We start from the raw sequence: 20834 nt of genomic DNA, 5'->3' as shown, positions 1-20834 counted from the left end.
CTGAGCCACCCAGGCGCCCCGGCCCCTTCCTCTTGCGCAAGGCCGAGTCCTGTGTCTGGTTCCAGCGGGGCCTTTGCACGCCTCAGGGACATAATCCACATCCTAGAAATCACTGGTTTGTGGATCGATCATGATAAGTTGGGAGCTCCCGAGAGCCAATCTAAGAAGTTAGCTGAAAAGAAATGAGCAATCAAGCCCTGAAAAGACGGAGAAATCTCAAGTGTACACTACTAAGGGAAAGAACCTGAAAAGGGTAGATACGGTGATTCCAACTGTATGGCATTCTGGAATGTATGGTGTTCTGGAAAAGGCAAAATTAAGGAGACAGTAAAGAGATCAGCGGCTGCCAGCAGTCTGAGGGGAGGGAGGCATGAGTAGGCGGAGCACCGGGGATCCGGGGGCGGCGAAAACACTCCTTGTGACCACCGTGGTGACGACACGTCGTTAGCGTTTTGTCCCAACCACAGAGCGCACAGCCGCGCGGGACCCCGCCGTGGACCACGCACCCTGGGACACGGCGCCTGGGCCAAGCCCAGCGTCCCTGTCACAAATGGGGGGAGGGCGGCGGTGGGGGCGGGGCACGTGGGAACCCTTCGCGGCTCCCCGCGAGTCTGATGCAGCCCAAAGCTGCTGTAAATAAACAAGTCTATTGAAAAATATACCATTTGGGAGTTTGAGGGAATCCCAGGATGGGGTGTGGGATGTCACAAGCAATGTCGCTCGGTCAGTTTGAAGAAACCACCTGACTAGAGGGTAAGGAAAAGGTGCTGAGCTGACTCCAGGGAGGCGTGGAGTCTGTGGGCTGAAGGCCCCCGCGCTGGGTGTGGAGCACGGGGCTCGGGCGGGAGCGCTGTGTCCACAGGGTGGGCTTCGCCCGTCCACACTGCAGGGCGCTGGGCTGAATGACCAGGGCATGGGGGGTGCGGGGAGCCGTGCTCTCACTGTTGGACCAGGATTCACAGGTAAGCAAGGGGAAGAGGCTGGGATGGTCCGTGCGGTCCTGCGTTAGAGGGCGAGGTGCCAGGATGAAGGTTTGGAAGCGCCCACGTGCCAGCAGCAACGGCCACACCTTCTGTGTGGATACCAGTCTCTTTCCTTTCTTTTTTTTTAAAGATTGATATATTTATTTGACAGCACGCATGTGCACGCGAGCAGGGGAGGGAGGGGCAGAGGGAGGGGGAGAGAGAGAGTCTTAAGCAGATTCTGTGCTGAGCACGGAGTCCGACGCGGGGCTCAATCTTACGACTCTGAGATCACAACCTGAGCCGAAATCAAGAGCCGGAAGCTTAACCGACGGTGCCCCACAGGGGCTCCAGCGTGAGGAACTGGGCTATCTGGAGAAAGGACTCACTCTAGGGCAGGGCGGGAGGTGTGCACATGAGCCTAGAAGTGCTCCAAGACAGAAGTTCTGAACACAGTCATAGCCGCGCGTGAGGGGGACACGGGACAGTCACGGCCGCGCGTGAGGGGGACACGGGACAGTCACGGCCGCGCGTGAGGGGGACACGGGAGCTACCTGAGCTACTCCCAGGAAAAACGTGAGCAGCAACAAGAAGTTGTATTTGATTCTAATTCAAAGAGTGAAATAAAGAAATGATTTTATAAACCAATGAATGTGGGAGAGATTGATCTCCCTTACAGAACAATTGCAAAAAATTCCCGCGGCTCTCCAGCCCTCAGTGAGCCGGAGCGCGCCTCCCGCCCTCGAGGCCTCCCACAGAGCACGGTCCGGCAGACGGGCGGCAGGGGAGAAACACCACAGTGAGGAAACCCGGCGGCCACCCCGAGTCAGGTGACGGGGTCACGTCGCACTGCGAGGCCTGGTGGTAGTGCGTGCCCTCGGCGTGCCCAGAACGCCTGCTGTCCTCCTCCCCAAACCCACCACCTCAGTCCACTCAGGAGGGAAACTTCACACAGATCCCAGCGGAGGAACAGTCTACACAATCACCGATCGGCATGCCTCCGAATTGTCAAGGTCATCAAAAAAGAGTCTCAGAAACTTTCACAGCCGCGAGGACCCACGCAGAACAGCCGCCATAAGGAATGTGTCGCGCAGGGTGTGATGCCAGCACAGAAGCTGGATGTTAGGTAACATCCACGGAAATTCGAACGTGTCTTCTTCAGCGAACGATAATCACGATATGTCAATATTGGTTAATAATTTTAATAACCGTGATGCAGTGACAGAAGGGGTTACTGGGGAACCTGGCTGTGGGGTTAGCTAGGATTGCATTTTTTCTGTAATGCTGAAACTATTCTAAAAAAGAGTCATTTAAGAAAAAGCCGAGCTACATCTCCCTCGCTGGGGAGTCATGAGGATCGAAAGGACACACTCATGCTCAGAGGGTCCGGCAAGGTGGCTGCCGTCCCCGTGACATCAGTGTGCTCTAGGCGCTTCCTTCCAGGGAGGGAGCACGTCCTCCAGGGCACGCGTCCCCTCGCCCTCATGGCCGGCTGGCAACTGGCCATCTGGGTGCTGGCTAAGAATGTCGTGCGCAGGCTGCCTCCCCGTGAGGCTTCTCTGGGCCCCGAGTTTGGAAGCCCAGGGGCCCCCCTCTCCTCTGGGCCCCTGCAGGACAGAAGCTGCTGAGGGCGACCACAGCAGCCTGTGTGTGTGGTGGGTGTGCACTTGTGCGCGTGTGTGCAGTTGGGGTGCGTGAATACGAACGTGTGTGTATTCATGTGTGGCAGGTGACCTGTCTCCTGGTGACAGGTCACCAGACTTCCAGAAGCCCCATCTGGATAGAAGGGGCCCTCCCCAAACATGCGGGGCTGGAGGCAGGGCGTGGGTGGGCCTGGGGTGCTGCCCTGGGAAGGGGCTGTGTGTTCTGAGTGTGGGAGCGACACCAGGTCACATATGAAACTGGGTGGCTGGAGGGCTGCCCTGCGGGGCCCCCTTGTGCCCCTCTAGCCGTTCTCCCTTCTTCCTGATCATGACAGAGCCCTGAGCTTCAGTGGGACACGGAGCTGCCCAGTAGGCTCTACTGCCCCATCTACCTTGCGGCCAGGGGTCACCACGTGACCATCACTTCCGGCTCACGCGGAGGACCTCGCCTTTCCCCCTTCCCTCTGACTGGGAAGGGACAATGCCTTGGAAGCCATTTTTTGAGGGTGGCAGGGCAGCACGCCTGCCAGACGCTCACCTCTGGGGCAGAAACAAGTCCTTGCTTAACGAAGCTAAGTCTGGGACACCTTTGTCACAGCAGCTCCACACGATGACTTCATGACCTAAGTGCGGAGGAGCCCAGAGGACACGAGGACCCTGTGCTGGGCATACTTGACTGCAGGATGCTGGCCTTCTGTGTGCTTGGTGACGGGCCAGGCCGCAGATGAGTGCTTTCCAGGTCCATCCAGAAAGGAACCCGAGGCCTCGCCATGCAGGGGAGCAGGGCTTCCTGGTGCCTGACCTTCTCCCACGGCTGAGTCCAGGGTCTGAAGCTTGACTCCACCACGTACTTGCTCTTTCTGAGGCCCCGCTCCCCAGCAAGCAGTGTGCCCTGTGCCATGGGCCACTCTGAGGAGAAGGCAGCAGCTACACGGCATGGGGGGCAGCTTGCAAGCCCAGGAGTGGTGGTTGTCCTGGAGGCAGGAGGCCACGGCAAACATCGGCTCTCCACGGCCTCCGTGAGGCTCGGCAGCCACCAGCAGAGCTGCCACAGCTGGGGGCCACAGTGCACAGGCTGTGTGTGGACCCAAGCAGGGGCCCAGGGCTGCCACGGCCACGGTGGAGCAATGGGAGCGCCAAGAATGGAGACTAAACAATCAAAACACGTGGAATCCACAAACCCACAAATCCATGAGGAAACAGGAAGAAAGAGGACCTAATCTGCCACCATCGCAAGTGGTAACGGTGCCAACTCCTCCTTACACTAAGACTAGTAAACAAGTGAACACGGAGAGCAACAGCTAGTACAGAAAACAGCACTCCCGGCCCTTGTGGGACGGGAGGCCCAGGAGGTGACACCGGGAAGCACACCTGCCTCAGGAGACTTGTCCAGCCCAAGGAAGGGGCTGCTTCAGGCAGGAGGCGTGGGCATTGCTACGACTGTGAGGCGACAGCCGCGCTCGCTGGGGTTCCAGACACGGTGTGGGCTGTCGCCGCATTACTGGGAGACTGGTCTTGGTGTCAGCACCAGTGGCAGGCTGGAGAAAGACGCAGGGGACTTAGAGATATGACGACGGGGTGTCGAGCCTGAAACAAAGTGAGCAGAGGCCGGGCGACCGCGGGTGGCCCACCACTGGCGGCCCAGCATCTGCGTCACGGGGGTCCCGGCAGCGGGAGACAAGGAATACGGCCCGAAACGCCCAAGTTCGAGGAAAGACATGAATATAAATGTCAAAGAAGCTCTCTGAACTCTGAGTAAGATGAACCCAAAGACCCACCCGGGGACACGTTACAACCAAACCTTTGAGACAGAGGGGGAGGGGGCGACCCCGTGCACACGAGGCCTCAGGAGCATTGCCAGCCCATTTCAGAAACTCTGGAGCCAGAAGGCAGTGGGCCGACGTGTACAAACGGCCAAGAGGGAAAAACCGACAATCAAAAGCCCTTCTCCAGCAAAACCATCTTTCCCAAAGTGAGGGAAACCAAGACTTGCCCAGATGAACAAAAGCTGAGGGCCTTGCAGGAAATGTGCCCGGAGGCTGGAGGCCAAGCGGAGACACGGGGACTGTCACTGGGAGCCACCAGGAGAAATACAGCCTCAGTAAAGGCGAGCGCACGGGAGACGTAAAAGCCAGTGCTCTTTCACGGTGCTTTAACTGTGGGTTTTGTTCTCTACACAATTTAAGAGACTAATGCTTTTTTTTTTTTTAAAGCACATGTTTTAGACTCAAAGCTAACGGTATCGTCACTTTGGCTGGTGGTCCACATTCTGTTCTCCACATAAATTAAGAGACCTAAGCATTTCAAACCTTGTGAGTTTGTGGTTTCGAACACACAGTCACTCAGATGTAATTCTGTGACGTTAACATGGGGACGGGGTGGGCGCCGAGCTGTAAGGAGCAGACCGCCTACAAACCACTGAACCGAAGCTGCTCTAAGTCCGAATCGGGGTGCTTTAGTTTCGGGGTGTCAGATGCAAGCCCTCGGTGACCACAAAGGAAAGAGCTACGGGACGTACACAAAAGGAAATGGGAAGGAGTTTCAATATCTGACTATAAAAAAATAAACTAAACACAAAAGACATCGACGCAGGAAACGAGGCGCGGGAGAGCGGGGGCGGCAGGGTGGAAGCCCGGCCTCTGCACCTGTCGGCCTCGACAGGGACGGACGTTCTGACACACACAGCAACGTGGACGACTCCTGAGGACAGTCACAGAAGACAAATACCACGTGATTCCACTTCCATAAGGCACTGAGAGCACCGAAATCCCTAGAGACGGAAGGTGGCGAGGAGGCGCCGGGGCCGGGCAGGGGCGGGGTAAGTGCCGCACGGAGACAGAGCTTCATTCTGAAGGTGGGAGAGCTCTGGAGGGCGTGGTGGTGGGGCCTGCCCGTTATGACTGTAATCTACTGGAGTGGGGACTTACACACGGCTGAGATCGTAAACTCTCTGTGGGGTGTCCCAGTGACGGGAGGTGGTGTGGGGCTGCTGGCACATGGGACCGGGCGCTGCCACGGAGAGGGGGCTTCTCTCTCTGCCCCTCTGATGGAGGACGTTGCACGTGACTTCCTTTCGTCATCATTGTTGGTACAGGAGACGAGGGTGGTCTGAAATGTGCTCGTGAGGCTGGCCCTCATTTCCGGGGCCATGGTCTTTGCCCATGAGAAGTTCCCGCCAGGGAAGCGGCTGCCCGTTCGCCTGCAGCCTGGACCAAGCTGTGGCCGTGAGACACAACGCTTGCCGTTGCGATCAGCTGCTGAATTTGGGAGTGTTTGCTACACAGCACCTCGGCAGGAAGTGCTGACTTGTTCGCTCAGGAGGGGCCGTGATAGGTGGTTTCTGCGGGAGAATCCCCTTCTTTACTCCAGATGCCTGTGGAAGTTGTATAAGGGTGGGGTGTTGGTGTTACGGTATTGCTGTGCAGTGGAAGTGGATCAGCGAAACAGAGACCAAGCAAATGTGGCGAAGGCGACAGAGACGGGATCCGGGCAGCACACGGATGATCAGAGCTATTTTTTCTGCTTTTCCTTACGTTTGAAATTTTTCTTAATTAAAAAAAGGATTAGCAGTGACTGCACGTATCATGAGAAGCATGGAGTCATGTGTGGAACGGTCGAATCAATGTCGTACACCTCAAACTAACATAACATTGTATGTCACTGATACTTTGGTAATAAAAATTAAAAAATACATTAAAAGATTTTAAAAAGAATCAGTTCTGCACAACAAAGGCAGACAAAATGAAAAGGCAACCTACAGAATGGGAGAACATATTTGCCATCCAAAATATATAAAGAGCTCACACAACTCAATAGTAAAAAAACAAATAGTTCGGTTAAAAATGGGCAGGGGATCTGAACAGACATTTTTCTTTTTTTTAAATAGAGAATAAAATTAAGGCATTTCTTACTGATGGAGCCATCAGGTGGGCGAGCCCTGGGGACGCAGCTCTTCTCCACACCCCAACACACACCCTTCTAAATGGGACATGCGGACGGCCAACAAGCACATGGAATTACTCAACACCACTCACCATCAGGGAAATTCGAGCCCAACCACAATGAGTTATTACCTCCCAGCTGTCAGAACGGCTCGAATTAGAAACACCAGAAACAAAAGGTGTTGACGAGGACGTGGAGAAAGTGGGGCCCTCGTGCACTGTTGGTGGGGATGCGAGCTGGTGCAGCCACTCTGGAAAACAGTGTGGAGTCTTCTCAAAAAGTTAAAAATAGAGCTACTCTGCGATCGGCAATATACTTCCAGCAATACATCCAAAGGAAATGAAACCAGTCCCTCAAAAAGACATCTGCACCCCCATAGTCTCAGCAATAGGACTTACGATAACCAACCAGTGGGGACAGCCTAAGCGTCTGTCAACGGATGAACAGATAAAGAAGAAGGATATCTTGCCATTGGAACAGCATGGATGGGCCTTGAGGGCGCTGTGTTACGTGAGATAAGCCAGACAGAGAAAGACAAACACCGTACGACCTCCCTTGTGTGTGGAATCGAAGAAACCCAAGCTCATCGACAGGGACAGCAGAGTGGTGGCTGCAGGAGGCGGGGGAAGGTGGACCAAGGGTGCGGATTTCAGTTATCAGGCCTGCAGATGTGACGTACGGCACGGTGCGTAGTTTACAAGGCAAACTGGGGGGACATCACACAGCTGGCGAGGGGACCGGCGTCTCCTGAGACGACCTGAGGTCTCCCACAGCCTGGGCTCTGTGGGGCAGGACGCGGCCCTGGCTTCCCCGCGGCGATGTGAGCGCTCGCCCTCTCGGAGCGGTCTGCGAGCTCCCACTTGCGCGGGCTCGGCCACAGCCTCCCCTCACCTGAGCTGCGTGAGGCCAGGGACGCACCGCGCCCTTGTCACCAGGGCCTCGCCGGCTCGGCATCTCTGGACTTACCGCACATTTCTTTGTGGAGCACTTCAGCGGAACGGAAAATCCGCCCGTCTGAGCCATAAATGAGACGTTTCCTTCCAGATCCTTGTTTATCTAAAAAATAAGACACCCAACCACCCTAACGTTTGTAACTTTACCCAGGGACACACGCTGTGGCTCCAGAATCAGGGGCCGGACCTGGGCGTGGCCACAGCTGGGAGGAGCCTCGCACTGGCGGGGCCCATGAGAACAGTCTAACACGCCCCGTTTTGACCCAAGAACACACCAGATCACCCTGCAGGCTAGCAAACCATCAGGGCAGCCCTACAATTCTTCCTAGCATCAGAACACAGCTGAATATGTTTGGAAATAGAACAGGGGCCTGTGTGACCCCTACTGAGGCCTGTGCGTCCCTCCTCCATCACCACATCAGTGTCTGCAGAGCCTGGGGAGGAGCAGAGACCCCGTCCCACCCACCGCCCACTCACGACGGAGAGAAGTTCCTTTACCTCATCTGGTTTCGGAACAGACACTCACCATGGGCTTGAAGGTGACAAGTACTTCGCAGGACATCCCGGCTGACATGGGACCAGGGGGATCAAAGCTGCAGGTAGAACCATCCAGGGGATACGTAATCAGACCAACTGGGAAGGCGCGGTTGGGCTGAAATGAACTGTGCACAAGAGCCACGGCCTGGAGCAGGACTGAGCGGGTCTTCTGGACCCTTCCTGCCCGTCCTGGGCGCTGCGCCCCAAGTCCCAGGAGACCCTCAAGTAACATCTGCATGTGTGTGGAGTGAGGGAGGGGGCGGGTGCCACGGTTCCCGGGGGACATGCGTGTGTCTGCCTGGAACCAAGGGCAGGGTTTTAACCCCAGTGTGAGGGGTGTGAGCCAGGTAAGGGGCTGGCACTGACCCTGCACACAGCTGGGACCCTCTGAACCCCATTTTCAGGGAAAGGTCCGGGGAAAGAGCCCCATCTTCACAGGGAGATTCGAGGGCAGTCAGCCTGTCTTGGGCTGGATCATGAGGAAAAGAAGCTCCCAGAGAATTTCTAATGTGGGGTGTGTTTTCACAAGGTTGGATTTGAACTAAGGTGCTTGGATTAGAAAGATACAAGCTAAAAACTTAATATAATTGTTTTCCCCCTGGCTGGTAATGACCCCATGGCACCAGGCAGAAGCAAATCCAAAAGTTCTCTGGTTGGGAGGGAAGCTTTTTGATGCCACATCACAGAGACCCCGGGGGGCAGAGTCCCACTGGTGAGAAGTTGGGATTCCCCTCATAACGGACACGTGGACGCCAACAACACACGTGCAGACAGAAGGACCAAACTCCAAGAGCCTCGGATAAGAGAAGGATTGAATGGGGGCTTTAAAAGATGTCGGGTTGGGGCGCCTGGGTGGCATAGCGGTTAAGCGTCTGCCTTCGGCTCAGGGCGTGATCCCGGCGTTGTGGGATCGAGCCCCACGTCAGGCTCCTCCACTATGAGCCTGCTTCTTCCTCTCCCACTCCCCCTGCCTGTGTTCCCTCTCTCGCTGGCTGTCTCTCTCTCTCTGTCAAATAAATAAATAAAATCTTAAAAAAAAAAAATAAAAGATGTCGGTTAAAATGGTCAAAGACAGAAACAGAGAATCCCAGATGTGAGGAAGGAGCAAGATGCCGTCAGGAAGCAGCTGCCGGCCTGAGGTAGGGTGCAGAGCTTCTGCAGGTGAGAGGTACGGCCACCGAAACAAGAGACTCGGTGACTGTTTGTTTGTTTCTTTCTTTTTTTTAAGATTTTGTTTATTTATTTGACAGAGAGAGGCAGCGAGAGAGGGAACACAAGCAGGGGGAGTGGGAGAGGGAGAAGCAGGCTCCCCACCGAGCCGGGAGCCTGATGCGGGGCTCGATCACAGAACACAGAATGCTGGGGTCATGACCTGAGCCAAAGGCAGATGCTTAACGACTGAGCCACCCAGGTGCCCCTTGGTGACAATTTCAACAGCCAGTTAGACACAGAGAGAGAAGGGCCGACTGAGTGTCAGACTGGAGAACACACCTGGACACACAGCTGGAGAGACGTCCACAGCTGTTCGGAGGTCTGAGTCCTCAGTGAGCCCTAATGCATCTAAGAAAACCAGTCCACACCTGACACAACGCGGGGGAGCCGCAGGACCCCGAACACAGGGACGTCTCAAGGCGACCAGAGGGAAGCCAGACAACCCCCTGGGGCTGTAACTTCGGGCTGAAAGCTGACTTTGCAGCGGCAGCCACAGGACCAGGAAGACGGAGGGTGATGACCTCAGCGCAGGGATTCCAGCTCCAGCCCCAGCGGGGAGTGCTTCGGGTGCTGAGGGAACAGACACCCCGAGTCTGGGCCCCTGAGGCCCCCCCAGAGACCCGCAGACCAGCATGAAGAACAAGTAGACCCCAGATAAATCCTGCCCGACAGAATAATGGTGTTGAGCAGCAATTTCCGGCCACACTCTGCCCAGGCAAGCCTTTGCAGTTAGCGGAAGAATCCAGAACGCTGCCGGAAAGAGAGGAGAGGGAACGCAGATCCTAGCCCTACAGCAGCCCCTGGAAGAGAACCTGTCCTGCGTGGGAGAAGCTGACCAGAGCCCAGGTCAGCAAGCATGAATCGCAGGGACAGGTCGTGGGGATGGGCGGTGGGGACCAGCCTGCACCCACACACTCCCACCAGGAGTCCTAGAGCCATCCCGGGTCATCGTGGGCCTCCAAACACATCAACTAAAAGCTGGCAGAAACCAGGAGGAGACTTTCTTAAAACCAAAGGCAACATGCTAAGGAGCAGAAGCAAAGACAGACATTGCAGCAGACACACGGGGTCAGCATGAGAAAAATGAGGGAAAAGATAAAGCAGGGAAGAGCAAGCATTAAAGTGGACAGACAGACGTGAAAGATCCAGGTCATGCAGCAGTGGGGTCATAGAAGGAGGACACAGAAACACGGCTGGAGGGACATCTTACCCAGAGTGGGCGACACCAAAACACGGACAGAGAAGGAGATGTGGCCGCCACACCCCTGATCACACAGACCGGGGATGGCCTCAGACCCCGTCAACGCGAGCAGACACACAGCGCCACCCCCAGGCGGGACACGCCGCACAGACCGTGCACGGCTGTCAGCCACACAGGCGCCCGCCCCCCGGCCTCTCACTCGATGCGGATGAAGTCCCGGAGGTGCTCCTCCACCCCGACCAGCTTGCAGTGGTTAATGCTGTAGGTGGCGTTTATCAATGTGACCTTTTTCTTGTACACTTTGCCAAGATCAAAATCCTGGAAAAGCCAGAGAAGTTATCCTGAGCGTGTCGGAGGGAAGCCGCCTGTGCGCCGGCGCAGCAGCCTCTCGTGTGCCCCTAGATGGCCAGCGAGCCGACGACACGAGGAAGGTCTCGGGGACGGCCAGCAACAACTCCCAAGGTTTCCCGACCTAGAAAGGGCCCCTCTGGAGACACACGAAGAGCAGGGAGAGCGGGAGCGGGAAACGGCTTCCTGGGGACCTCGGACAGCGTGGAGCCCGGGGCTGGCGTCCGACTCTGTGTGACGGACTCGGGACCGTGTGCCATCCCAGGAGCCCGCCAGCCCCTCTCCTGCAGAGTCTGGTGACTGTGACTACGTGTGAACACTGGCCCCCTCACTGTCCCTTCCCAGGGAGGCTGTCCCCTGGGACGAGGGCCTCCCGGGGCTGGTGTCTGATGCCCCCCCAAACACCCTCAGCTCCAGGGCAGGCTGGCAGGGCCGTGTCCCTCCTTCTGGGCGCCCGGGAGGGCTCTCGGCGCTCACCTTGAAGTGGATGAGCTTGGGCTTGCTGTTGAAGGGGCGACCTTTGAACTCGCGCCCGGACACCACCTGCTTGTGGGTCACTCTGCTGTGCAGCTTCTCCACGGTGCGGGCCAGGATGTCCTTGTCCATCTTCGTCCCGCCCACAGGCTTCCGGTCCACATCCTCTTTGGGCACCTGAGGTTCCAGAGAAGCAGCGGCTGACACGCGAGGGTGAGCCCAGGCCCAGGAGGGCCAAGGGCAGCTCGGGGGCTGCAGAAGTTAGTGGCACAGAGCCAGGACCCAGAGCAGCCAGGGCAGGGGACAGCGTGCACGATCTGGCAGGCCCCTTAGAGAGCTGCGACCATAGCGAGGTGGGCGGCCCTTACTTCAGAGAAAAAGGAAAGACGGGCAGAGTGGACACGTTCAGCGTTCTGGCAGATTTCTGGAAAGTAACGGCAGGGCGGAGTTTTCTAGATTTTTGAGTAGTTTATCTGTTTTTATTTATTTATTTTTATTTTTTTGGCAAGGGAGGAGCAGAGGGAGAGGGAGATGCAGGCTCCCCGTGGAGCAAGGATCCTGACGCAGGACTTGATCCCAGGACCCGGGATCACAACCTGAGCTGAAGGCTGATGCTTAACCGACTGAGCCGTGGGGAGTCTGCTTGTCCCTCTCCCTCTACTCCCCGTGTTCTCTCTTTCTTACTCTCTCTCAAACAAATAAATAAATCTTAAAAAGATAAAATAAAGAGCTAACGTTTCAGTAGCAACAAAGCAAAATAAAAAAGGAGTTGGAGGCCTAGCTGACCGAGCCACCCAGATGCCTCGTTTCTCTAGGTTTTTTTTGTTTTGTTTTGTTTTTTTAAAGATTTTATTTATTTATTTGACAGAGAGAGAGACAGCCAGCGAGAGAGGGAACACAAGCAGGGGGAGTGGGAGAGGAAGAAGCAGGCTCCCAGCAGAGGAGCCCCACGTGGGGCTCGATCCCAGAACGCCGGGATCACGCCCTGAGCTGAAGGCAGACGCTCAACGACTGAGCCACCCAGGCGCCCCGTCATCTCTCTAGGTTTTTAAATCAGGCCAAAAGGAAGGTTTCGAAACGCGCGATAGGAACAGCATTTCCTCAAACGGCATAAATAACGGTGCCCCCCTGAGGGACGTGTGACCAGGCAAGGGGCTCTCTCTGCGTCTTGGCTCTAGGCCAGCAGCGCCGGGCATTCCCAACCTCGCGGGCCTGGAAGCAGGGAGCGCTTACCTGGTACGGCTTATGGTCGTCCTTCCAGAGCCCGGGGATCTCCGGCTCAGCCAGAGAGTCATCTTCCCAGCTGGTGTTCCCGGGGTCCCCCTGGACGGACTCACTGGAAATGGCTACCAGTAACTGAGGGGCTTTGGGGTGTGCGGCCCCGTCACTGTCCTGCCGTCGGGGAAAGGAATTCAGTAGCTAATTACAGAAAACAGAGACTCTACAGATCAGGGAGAAGAAAATAACCCTCATCGTGAGCCCCTTGGGCACATCTTTTTCTCTTTACCTGGGGACTAGAACACAGCCTGTTTCATAACTTTTCCCATTTAAAATATTAGTATCTTTATACAGCACTAAATATTTTTCTCCAACACCCACAAGAGTCCACAAGATACTAATTTATGGATCTAGTTTTGTATTGTTTCTAATGTTTGTCCTTCATGGTTACCACCTGGAGGTGCCTGGTCCTGGGATTGGGCTTCGGTGGGGCCGGGGTGCAGCCTCCCTCCAGGGGACAGCACACGTAGACGGAGGAGACATTGTCACAAACGTGCGAAAGGCTCCCAAGGAAGGAGACCGGGTGTCGACGCGGAGAAACACAGGACACCTAGTGTGGAGGGGCAGGGAAGGCTCCAGGGGCAGCTGGCTGGATGGGGCCAGGGGGCCGGGGCGGAAGCAGCAGGTGTGAAGGCCTGGACGTGTGGGGGCGGGGCTGGGAAACAGGACAAGACTGGAAACCACCTCGGGACAGAGCGAAGGCCCCGCAGAAGCCAGTGCAGACGCCCGAGGGGCTTCTCTGGGCAGCGCCATTTGTCCAGTGACCTGGACCTTCAGGTTCTGGGGTGCCAAGGGCAGAAGTGCTGCGCTGGGCTCAGGAGGGGAGTCCTGGTATCCCTGCCCCACACTCCCTGAGACAGGTAAACAGGTCACCGGCCTGGGGGCCGGCACGGCGTCGGCCCTCGTAGGGACGAAGGCATGAACGGATGAGGGCTGCACAAGAGAGAGGACGTGGGTGTCTGGAGGCACCAGTACCCCTCGGCCTGGGACTGGCCTTTGGTCACTGGCCTGTCTCGGTTATGGAGGGACCAGTCAGGTGGCCTGAGCCAACCTTGTTGCAGGCGACACCATGGTCACGGGCTTCCCCACCTGCAGTGCTGTCCCCAGGGGGCGGCTCCCACGTGGGTGAGATGCTGGAGACCTGGGTCTGACGCCACGTGGCCTGCCACCCCGCCCACTGTGGAGAGGACACGCCCGCCCACCGTTGGGGCCTCCCAGCAAGGACAGCCCGAGGAAGAAGGTGCCGAGAACAAGAAAAGGAGACATCCTGGCGCAGGACATGCAGTTTCTCCTGCTGGATCTTAGCTGGAGGGGTTTATACAATGGCTCAAGGTCCCGGGCCCTCAGATCACCTGTCTGCTCCCCTGGAGGTGCGCGCATTAGACGGCCAAGGGCCCCCGGCTCACCGGCAGGTGACAGGAAAGGACTGCTGTGCCACTCCCTTCACAGACGTCCGTGACATAGTTCCACGTCTTATCCCGCAGAGTCAGCCGGTCCGCGGCTTTGGCAGGGGAAGACTGCTTCTTCTTCCTGTTCTCTTCCTCAGCCTCTTCTTTCAAAATCCGATTTACGATCTCCTGCTTTCTGAGCTTCTGCTCCTCCTCGAAGGTGCTGTGGGAAAACGCCATGTGGGCCCAGAGAAGGCGAGACGCAAGATGTGAGCTGTGTCCGGGGACCCCAGGAGGCCCGGGTCAGCTCAGCGGCGCTCAAGAGCCCTTCCCAGGAGCACAGGTCCAGCCTCCCTGGGCACAGGGTTGCAAGGCGCTGGTCCTGGCATGAGCCCCTCGCTCCTGAGGGAGTAGATGAGGCCAGGACGGAGACCCAAGACTTGAAATTCCAGCCCAGCCCGGCCCAGGCCCAGGCCCAGGCCCCACAATAAGCCTTGACCCCACGGGAGCTGCCCCTTGCTCCTGGCTTCCAGGCCGGCAGCTGGGCACTCCTGCTGAGGCACAAAGCAAGGCCACACTCACTCCTCCCAGCTGCTCCTCCTTGGCTCTTCCTTGTGTGCCAGGCCTGTGCCAGACTAGGGGACTTGTGGAGCTGCCCCCGGGACCCCCCCAGCAGGATGGGGTGATGGCAAAGCTCCTGTGGTGACACTCAGGGCACGGTGACTCCCAGACAACAGATGCCGTCCCCAGTGAGATGGCCAGGAGGCCACCCTTGGGTAGACCCTGACAGTGACCGTGATTGGGGCTGGGGGGCTGGGGAGAGCTGGGAGTGGGAGGAGGGACGTGTCCTGCAGGAGGCGGGCAGGGGCAGGACACTGACCTTTGGATCTCAGGAAGCCCGCTCCTGGGGGCGGGGAATTGGGGGCAGGAGGCAGGGCGGGGTGCAGCTTGGGGGGCGAAGTACAGGGACCCTGCAGGCTGAGGGGGGGTCTCAGGGTGAACGACGGGGATGCCGGACCCCGGGGAGGGGGGTCGCAGCAGCTCGTGGCACCGAGCGCCCATTCGGAGGAAATCAGAAAGCAGAGCCCATGAGGGTGAGCCCGGGCTGGAGGGTCCCGGATTGCCCAGAGACGGAGAGAGTGAGCCATGTTGGGGCCTCAGTGCAGCTCCTGAGAAACCACGAAACCAGGCCAGCAGCCTGAGTGGGGCTGCGCTAGGGGAGATAGGGCCGGAAGGGTCTGTGCTTTGAGGCCCAGGGGAGGCCCCACCTGCTGGGGTGTGGATAGCAGGGTGTGGAGGGAGGGCTGGAGCCCCCATTTGAGGGGGAAGCCCAGGGAGGGAAGCAGCTTGGCTAACCGTGATGGCCATGCCTCCCAGGGCATAGGGGCTCGAACCCTGGAGCGCCACCTCGCACTCACCGGTTCTGGGCTTCCAGCTCCTGGCACCGGCGTTGATGGAAAACGTGCTTGAAGGCGTCCCCACCTTGGGCCAGAATCATGTCCTTCTCGGCTTGGGTCTTCTGCTCAGCCAGCTCTGCCTTGGCTTGGCCCCATGCTTGAAATTTCCGGAGTGTTTCCTTGGGAATAGAGAGCAGTGAGGGTGTGGCGTTGGCACATGCATGTGCACACACACCGGAACTTTCTAGTGCACGGGTGACGTTACATCAGCTCTGAGACGCCTGAGGAGATGCTTGCAGAGCCCTACCCCCTCACCTGGCCCCGCCCACCTGCTGACGCACCCTCCTTAAGATCCTCAGGGGCTTCCCGCAACCTGAGTGCACTGTCTTCCGTGGCTCCGCACGACTGGCCGCTGGCCTCTGCCCCCTGGCTGTTTCTTGGACATGCTGGGCTTTCCTCCAAGAGGCCTGCTCTCCTTGCCTCTGAGCCTTTGCAAATGCTATTCCCCTTCTTCCCCTCTCCATTTTCCAGGCCTAACTGCCACACCCCAGGCCCCAGGGGGGGTGTCACTTCCTCCAGCAAGATCCTGGACCCCTGCCCACAGCCTCACCAAACCCTGGTCCTCCTGGAGCCTTGTCATCACTCCTCCCATGGACCTGCCCATGAGGACAGGTCTGTGAGCTTTCTTGCCGCCTGGCTAGGCACCTGGCTAGTGCCAGCACGGACCCGCAGGCAGCAGATCCTTGGGGGAGCGACTGAGTGCTGAGTCTGAGGACACGGGACTCCCGTCCAGAGGAGCAGGGATTCAGGCCAAGCGGTGTGCAGGTGTGGACCCCTGCCTGGAAGGACACACGCCTGCCTGGACAGGCTCCTGGAGGATTGCGTGGGGCCCTACGGGTGTCAGGAGGCTCTCACACTGTCCCTCCAGGATTGCAATGTGCCCTGCGGGCAGGGGTCGCTGACGGCCATGAGCCGGGGCGCCTACCCTGTTGGCGGTGATGCTGTTCTTCAGGGCCAGCACCGCGTCCATGCGCCTCTTCATGTGCGCCCGGGACTTCATCTCCTCCTGCCTCTCCTGCTCGCGAACTCTGGAGGAAGGTGCAGGGTTCACCGGAAGTGCCAAGGTCATCGTCATGCGCGAGCACAGAACTAGAAGGAGCCTGGGGGTGGGTCATGTCGGCCACGGAATAACAGAATGTGGTGACATGACAGGTACATGTCAAGAGCTGTGTGGAGCGTCTGTTACACGGAAACGTTGAAACACGCTTCCCTGGACTGGAGGCTCCTGCCATCTATGGTAGGTCCTCTTCTGACAAAGGCAATCAGCTCAAAACTAAAAATACAGTTTGATTATTTTTTGACAGTAAGGTGATGATTTAATAATAAAATTGGGGAATTTTAAGACAAAAACAAAGGATCCATTCTTGTGTTTCTCCTCCAGGGTACCGATGGGAGGAGTGTGAGACACTACCTTCTCAGGGAAGCCTTCAGGAACTTCACCGCGATCCTGTGGTTCCTCTGGGCATCTTCCACCAGCTTCTGGTGCCGGAGCCCGCGCTCCTTCTGGAGGTGCATGGACTTCCTGCAGCGGCAGGGGGCAGTGGGGACGGACACTCATGAGCGTCGGCTCTGGAGGGGCCACGGCCACCTGGGGAACAGGTGTCCCTAAGAGCCAGGCTGGCCAGGAGCGGGACACGGGACGGAGCGGGCACCACAGGCAGGACCAGGACCAAGCTGGTGGGGAGGGGAGGGTGAGGACCCCGAGAGTGACCAGGGACCTGGCTCCCACAGAAGCAGCAGAGAAGTCTGGCAGTGGATTGGCTGGGGTGGGGAGGGGAAGAGTAGCGGGACCTTGGGAATGAGAGGTCAGGAGATGGGGCCGCACCAGGGGAGCAGGAGTGGGTGTTCCCCTCACAGTGGGGCGGTGCCACTCTGCCCTGCTCAGGAGACCCCTGGTGGGAGCTGTCCCCCGGGAAGTGCAGGCACTGAGCCTCTGGGGCAGCCAGAGCAGGAATGGGAAGGAAAAGTGGACGTAAGGTCAAGGAGAGGGAGGGGTGGCACTGAGGACCCTGGCCAGGGGGTGGGCCACGGGTGGGGCTCAGGCGGACCCCCGAGCTGGCTCTGGAGAGCCCCCCCCACTGGCAGGTCCCTGCCACGTACCTGACCCTCAGCAGCCGGTTCCGCTCAGCCTTCTCCAAGGCCTCCTCCTCCCTGCGGAGCTGCTGGGCCGCCTGCGCATGGAGGCACTTCCTGCCAGCCACTGCCTCGTCCTGGGCAGACTTTTGGAGGTCCTCGAGCTGTCTCTCCTGGATCGCGATGTGCCACACGGTGCCCCTTCAAACAAGAGGCACTTTTGTTTATGATGGTGAAGGTGTTGGAGATCTGGGGCTGTGCCCTCCGCGGAGTGTCCACTCCAGGGGTCTGGGAGGGCCTGGACATCCAGTTTCGACAAACACCACGGAAGGTCAGCTCCTCCTCCTGGGAGCCCTCTGGGCCTGCGGCTGCTGGAGAGCGAGGCTCCCTCTTCACCTCAGCACCGTCAGCCCCTGCCCTGCTTGAACCTGGATCTCCACCTCCTGAGTGCTCATGGACACTCACCTGCACCTGCTCCCACCTGGCCAGAGGACGGGCGTGCCACTCTGAAGCAGGCCAGGGGCACAGGTGGGAGACGCTGCCTTTGAAGGGGGCCCCTGTGGCACTGGGACCCTACAGCCAGAGACAGGGCCCTGGGTAGCACAGGGCGTGGAGGGGAGGGGGGGTGGTTGATTGATGATGGGGTCCCTCGGCCTGAAAAAGATGGGGGTCTTACTAAGGTCTCACTTTCTCCGAATAACCGGTGTGGTCAGAGACAGGTGACAGTGGAAGGAAGGTCAGAAGGCCAGAGACGCAGCTGGAGGGGGGGAGGGGGGGCAAGCTCAGGAAGGCGCGCGCCTCTAGCAGCTGGAAGAGGCAGGAAAGAAGTCTCCCTAGAAAAGAAGACAGCCCTGCTGGCTGCTTGGTTTTAGCCCCGTGAGGTCTGTGCAGGCGCCCGACCTTGGAACGTGAGGTACGTGCGTTCTGTCTGTGCAGCGACACACCCCTGCCTTGGGGGCTGACTGGGAAGCTGCCCGGAGCCTGCTGTTTGAGCAAAGCCCTGCCTGCCCCCCCCCCATGACTGTCCTGTCCCTGGGCTGTGGGACCCCAGTGAGACAGAAGCTCGAGTCCAGGGATGCAGCGACCATGTGACGTGGGCCACCTGTCATGAACCTCACGTGTGGCTCATCGTCTGTCTCCCATCACCACAGACACAGGCTCCCTGGGTGCAGCTTCTCATTTGTTCTAGTCACTGACGAACCCTAAATGCTTGGACGGTGTTTGGCACGTACCAGGTTCTCAACTGTGTGTTGAATGAATAAGTGAGTGCCACTACCTGTCCCTGAGCCACAAATGCAGGTGTCCCGCCGGCACCCCAGTGCGCACGAGAGCCCCAGGGAGGCCCGCCCCTCCCACACCCCTCCTCGGAGTCCCCGGCTCACGGAAGGCTCTGCCCAGCACACGGTCAGTGACACAGGAGGGCCCGAAGGCACATCCTCCCTGAGAGCAGAGTTGAGGGACCGCCTGTGGCGTCGCCGATCTGCAGAGACGCCCAGCAGCACCGGTGGTGTGGCTGGCGGCCCAGAGGCTGGCGGCATGGCTTAGGGAGGTGCCAAGCAGCTGGACTTCTCAGAATGGGCCCAGAACGTGAGGACATTAGGACCCCGCTTGAGAGAATGCTGCTGTGAGTGAGGTGGGCCGGCTAGCCACACAGACTCGGCCCCCTCGCTGAGCGCCCAGTCAGCCCGCAGCGGAGAGCAGCCAGGCCCCGCGCTGGTGCACGCCCTTCAGGACCCAGATGTCTTCCACTGGGGCGGGCGCAGGGATCTGTGCCCTTGGGAACGGTCACGTCTGCTGGACACAGGGCTTCCTTCTTAACCTGTGTCCTTGTCACTGCTGCGATTCTCTGAGGAGGCACAGTCCTCGGCTCACCACGCATCACCGTGGCTTCCGCACAAAGACGTACTTATAGAGACGAAAGTGCCGAGGTGGGGTGAACGCTCAGTCCATCACTTGCCAGGCGCCGCACAGGCACAGCAGCTGGGTTTGCCAGGGAACGGCAACTCGAGACTCAGGACGAGGCGGCCAGTTCCCAAGATGACAGCCGTGACCCTGCCTCCTGAATGGACACCGCTGGGCAGCCCGCACCCACCGGATCTCACGGTTGATCCAGATGTGACAGAAGTGATGGTATGTCACTTCTGAGATGACACAGGGGGTTTTGCTTTGCTACTGCCCCTCTCCCTCCACACTGGCTCGCCCGGGGGCTCAGTGCCCTGTGGTGAGCAGCCCTAGGGAGAGGCCCGTGTTGGGGAGAAGTGAGTGAGCCTTGAAGCTGATCCTCCATCCAGCCCAGTGAACCTTCAGATGCTGCTGCCTTGGCTGACATCCTCATGGGAGACCTTGAGTCAGAACCCCTCAGCTACACTGCTCCTAGGTTCCCGACCGTCTAGGAAGGCTGAGGTAATGCTTGTCATGTTCAACTGTGGATGTACCAGGTTCCTGCTACACACAAGAACATGGATGCCCCGGACCCCGCTACACCCAAGAACACGGATGCACCAAACCCCGCTACACACAAGAACACGGATGCGCCGGACCCCGCTACACACAAGAACATGGATGCGCCGGGTTCCCGCTACACACAAGAACACGGATGCCCCGGACCCCGCTACACACAAGAACATGGATGCTCCGGACTCCGCTACACACAGGAACACGGATGCTCCGGACCCCGCTACACACAAGAACACGGATGCGCCGGACCCCGCTACACACAAGAACACGGATGCCCTGGACCCCATTACACACAAGAACACGGATGCGCCGGACCCCGCTACACACAAGAACACGGATGCGCCGGACCCCGCTACACACAAGAACACGGATGCCCCGGACCCCACTACACACAAGAACACGGATGCCCTGGACCCCACTACACACAAGAACACGGATGCCCTGGACCCCACTACACACAAGAACACGGATGCCCTGGACCCTGTTACACACAGGAACACGGATGCCCCGGACCCTGCTACACACAAGAACACGGATTCCCTGGACCGTGTTACACACAAGAACACGGATGCCCTGGACCCCGCTACACACAAGAACACGGATGCGCCAGACCCCGCTACACACAAGAACACGGATGCACCAAACCCCGCTACACACAAGAACACGGATGCCCCGGACCCCGCTACACACAAGAACACGGATGCCCTGGACCCCGCTACACACAAGAACACAGATGCCCTGGACCCCACTACACACAAGAACACGGATGCCCTGGAACCTGTTACACACAAGAACACGGATGCCCTGGACCCCACTACACACAAGAACACGGATGCCCTGGACCCTGTTACACACAAGAACACGGATGCCCTGGACCCTGTTACACACAAGAACACGGATGCCCCGGAC

At 58.3% G+C, this 20834-nt stretch overlaps 1 protein-coding gene across 1 annotated transcript in view; it reads right to left on the bottom strand.

Moving 5' to 3' along the window:
- The window catches only part of CFAP74 (cilia and flagella associated protein 74), a 66570-nt gene that overhangs the window by 25725 nt on the left and 20011 nt on the right, over positions 1-20834 (bottom strand). Inside the window, 10 exon segments of the mRNA XM_087858679.1 lie at positions 7514-7603; positions 8027-8093; positions 10650-10768; positions 11276-11449; positions 12506-12664; positions 13957-14161; positions 15357-15514; positions 16321-16423; positions 16807-16917; positions 17496-17669. Of these exon segments, the coding sequence (XP_087714805.1) occupies positions 7514-7603; positions 8027-8093; positions 10650-10768; positions 11276-11449; positions 12506-12664; positions 13957-14161; positions 15357-15514; positions 16321-16423; positions 16807-16917; positions 17496-17669 (1360 nt within the window).

The sequence above is a fragment of the Ursus americanus genome, chromosome 33, assembly GCF_024610735.1.
Source record: "Ursus americanus isolate L20-20 chromosome 33, mUrsAme1.1.p, whole genome shotgun sequence".
In the NCBI taxonomy this organism is placed as follows: domain Eukaryota; kingdom Metazoa; phylum Chordata; class Mammalia; order Carnivora; family Ursidae; genus Ursus; species Ursus americanus.
This window is presented reverse-complemented; position numbering and strand designations above follow the sequence as displayed.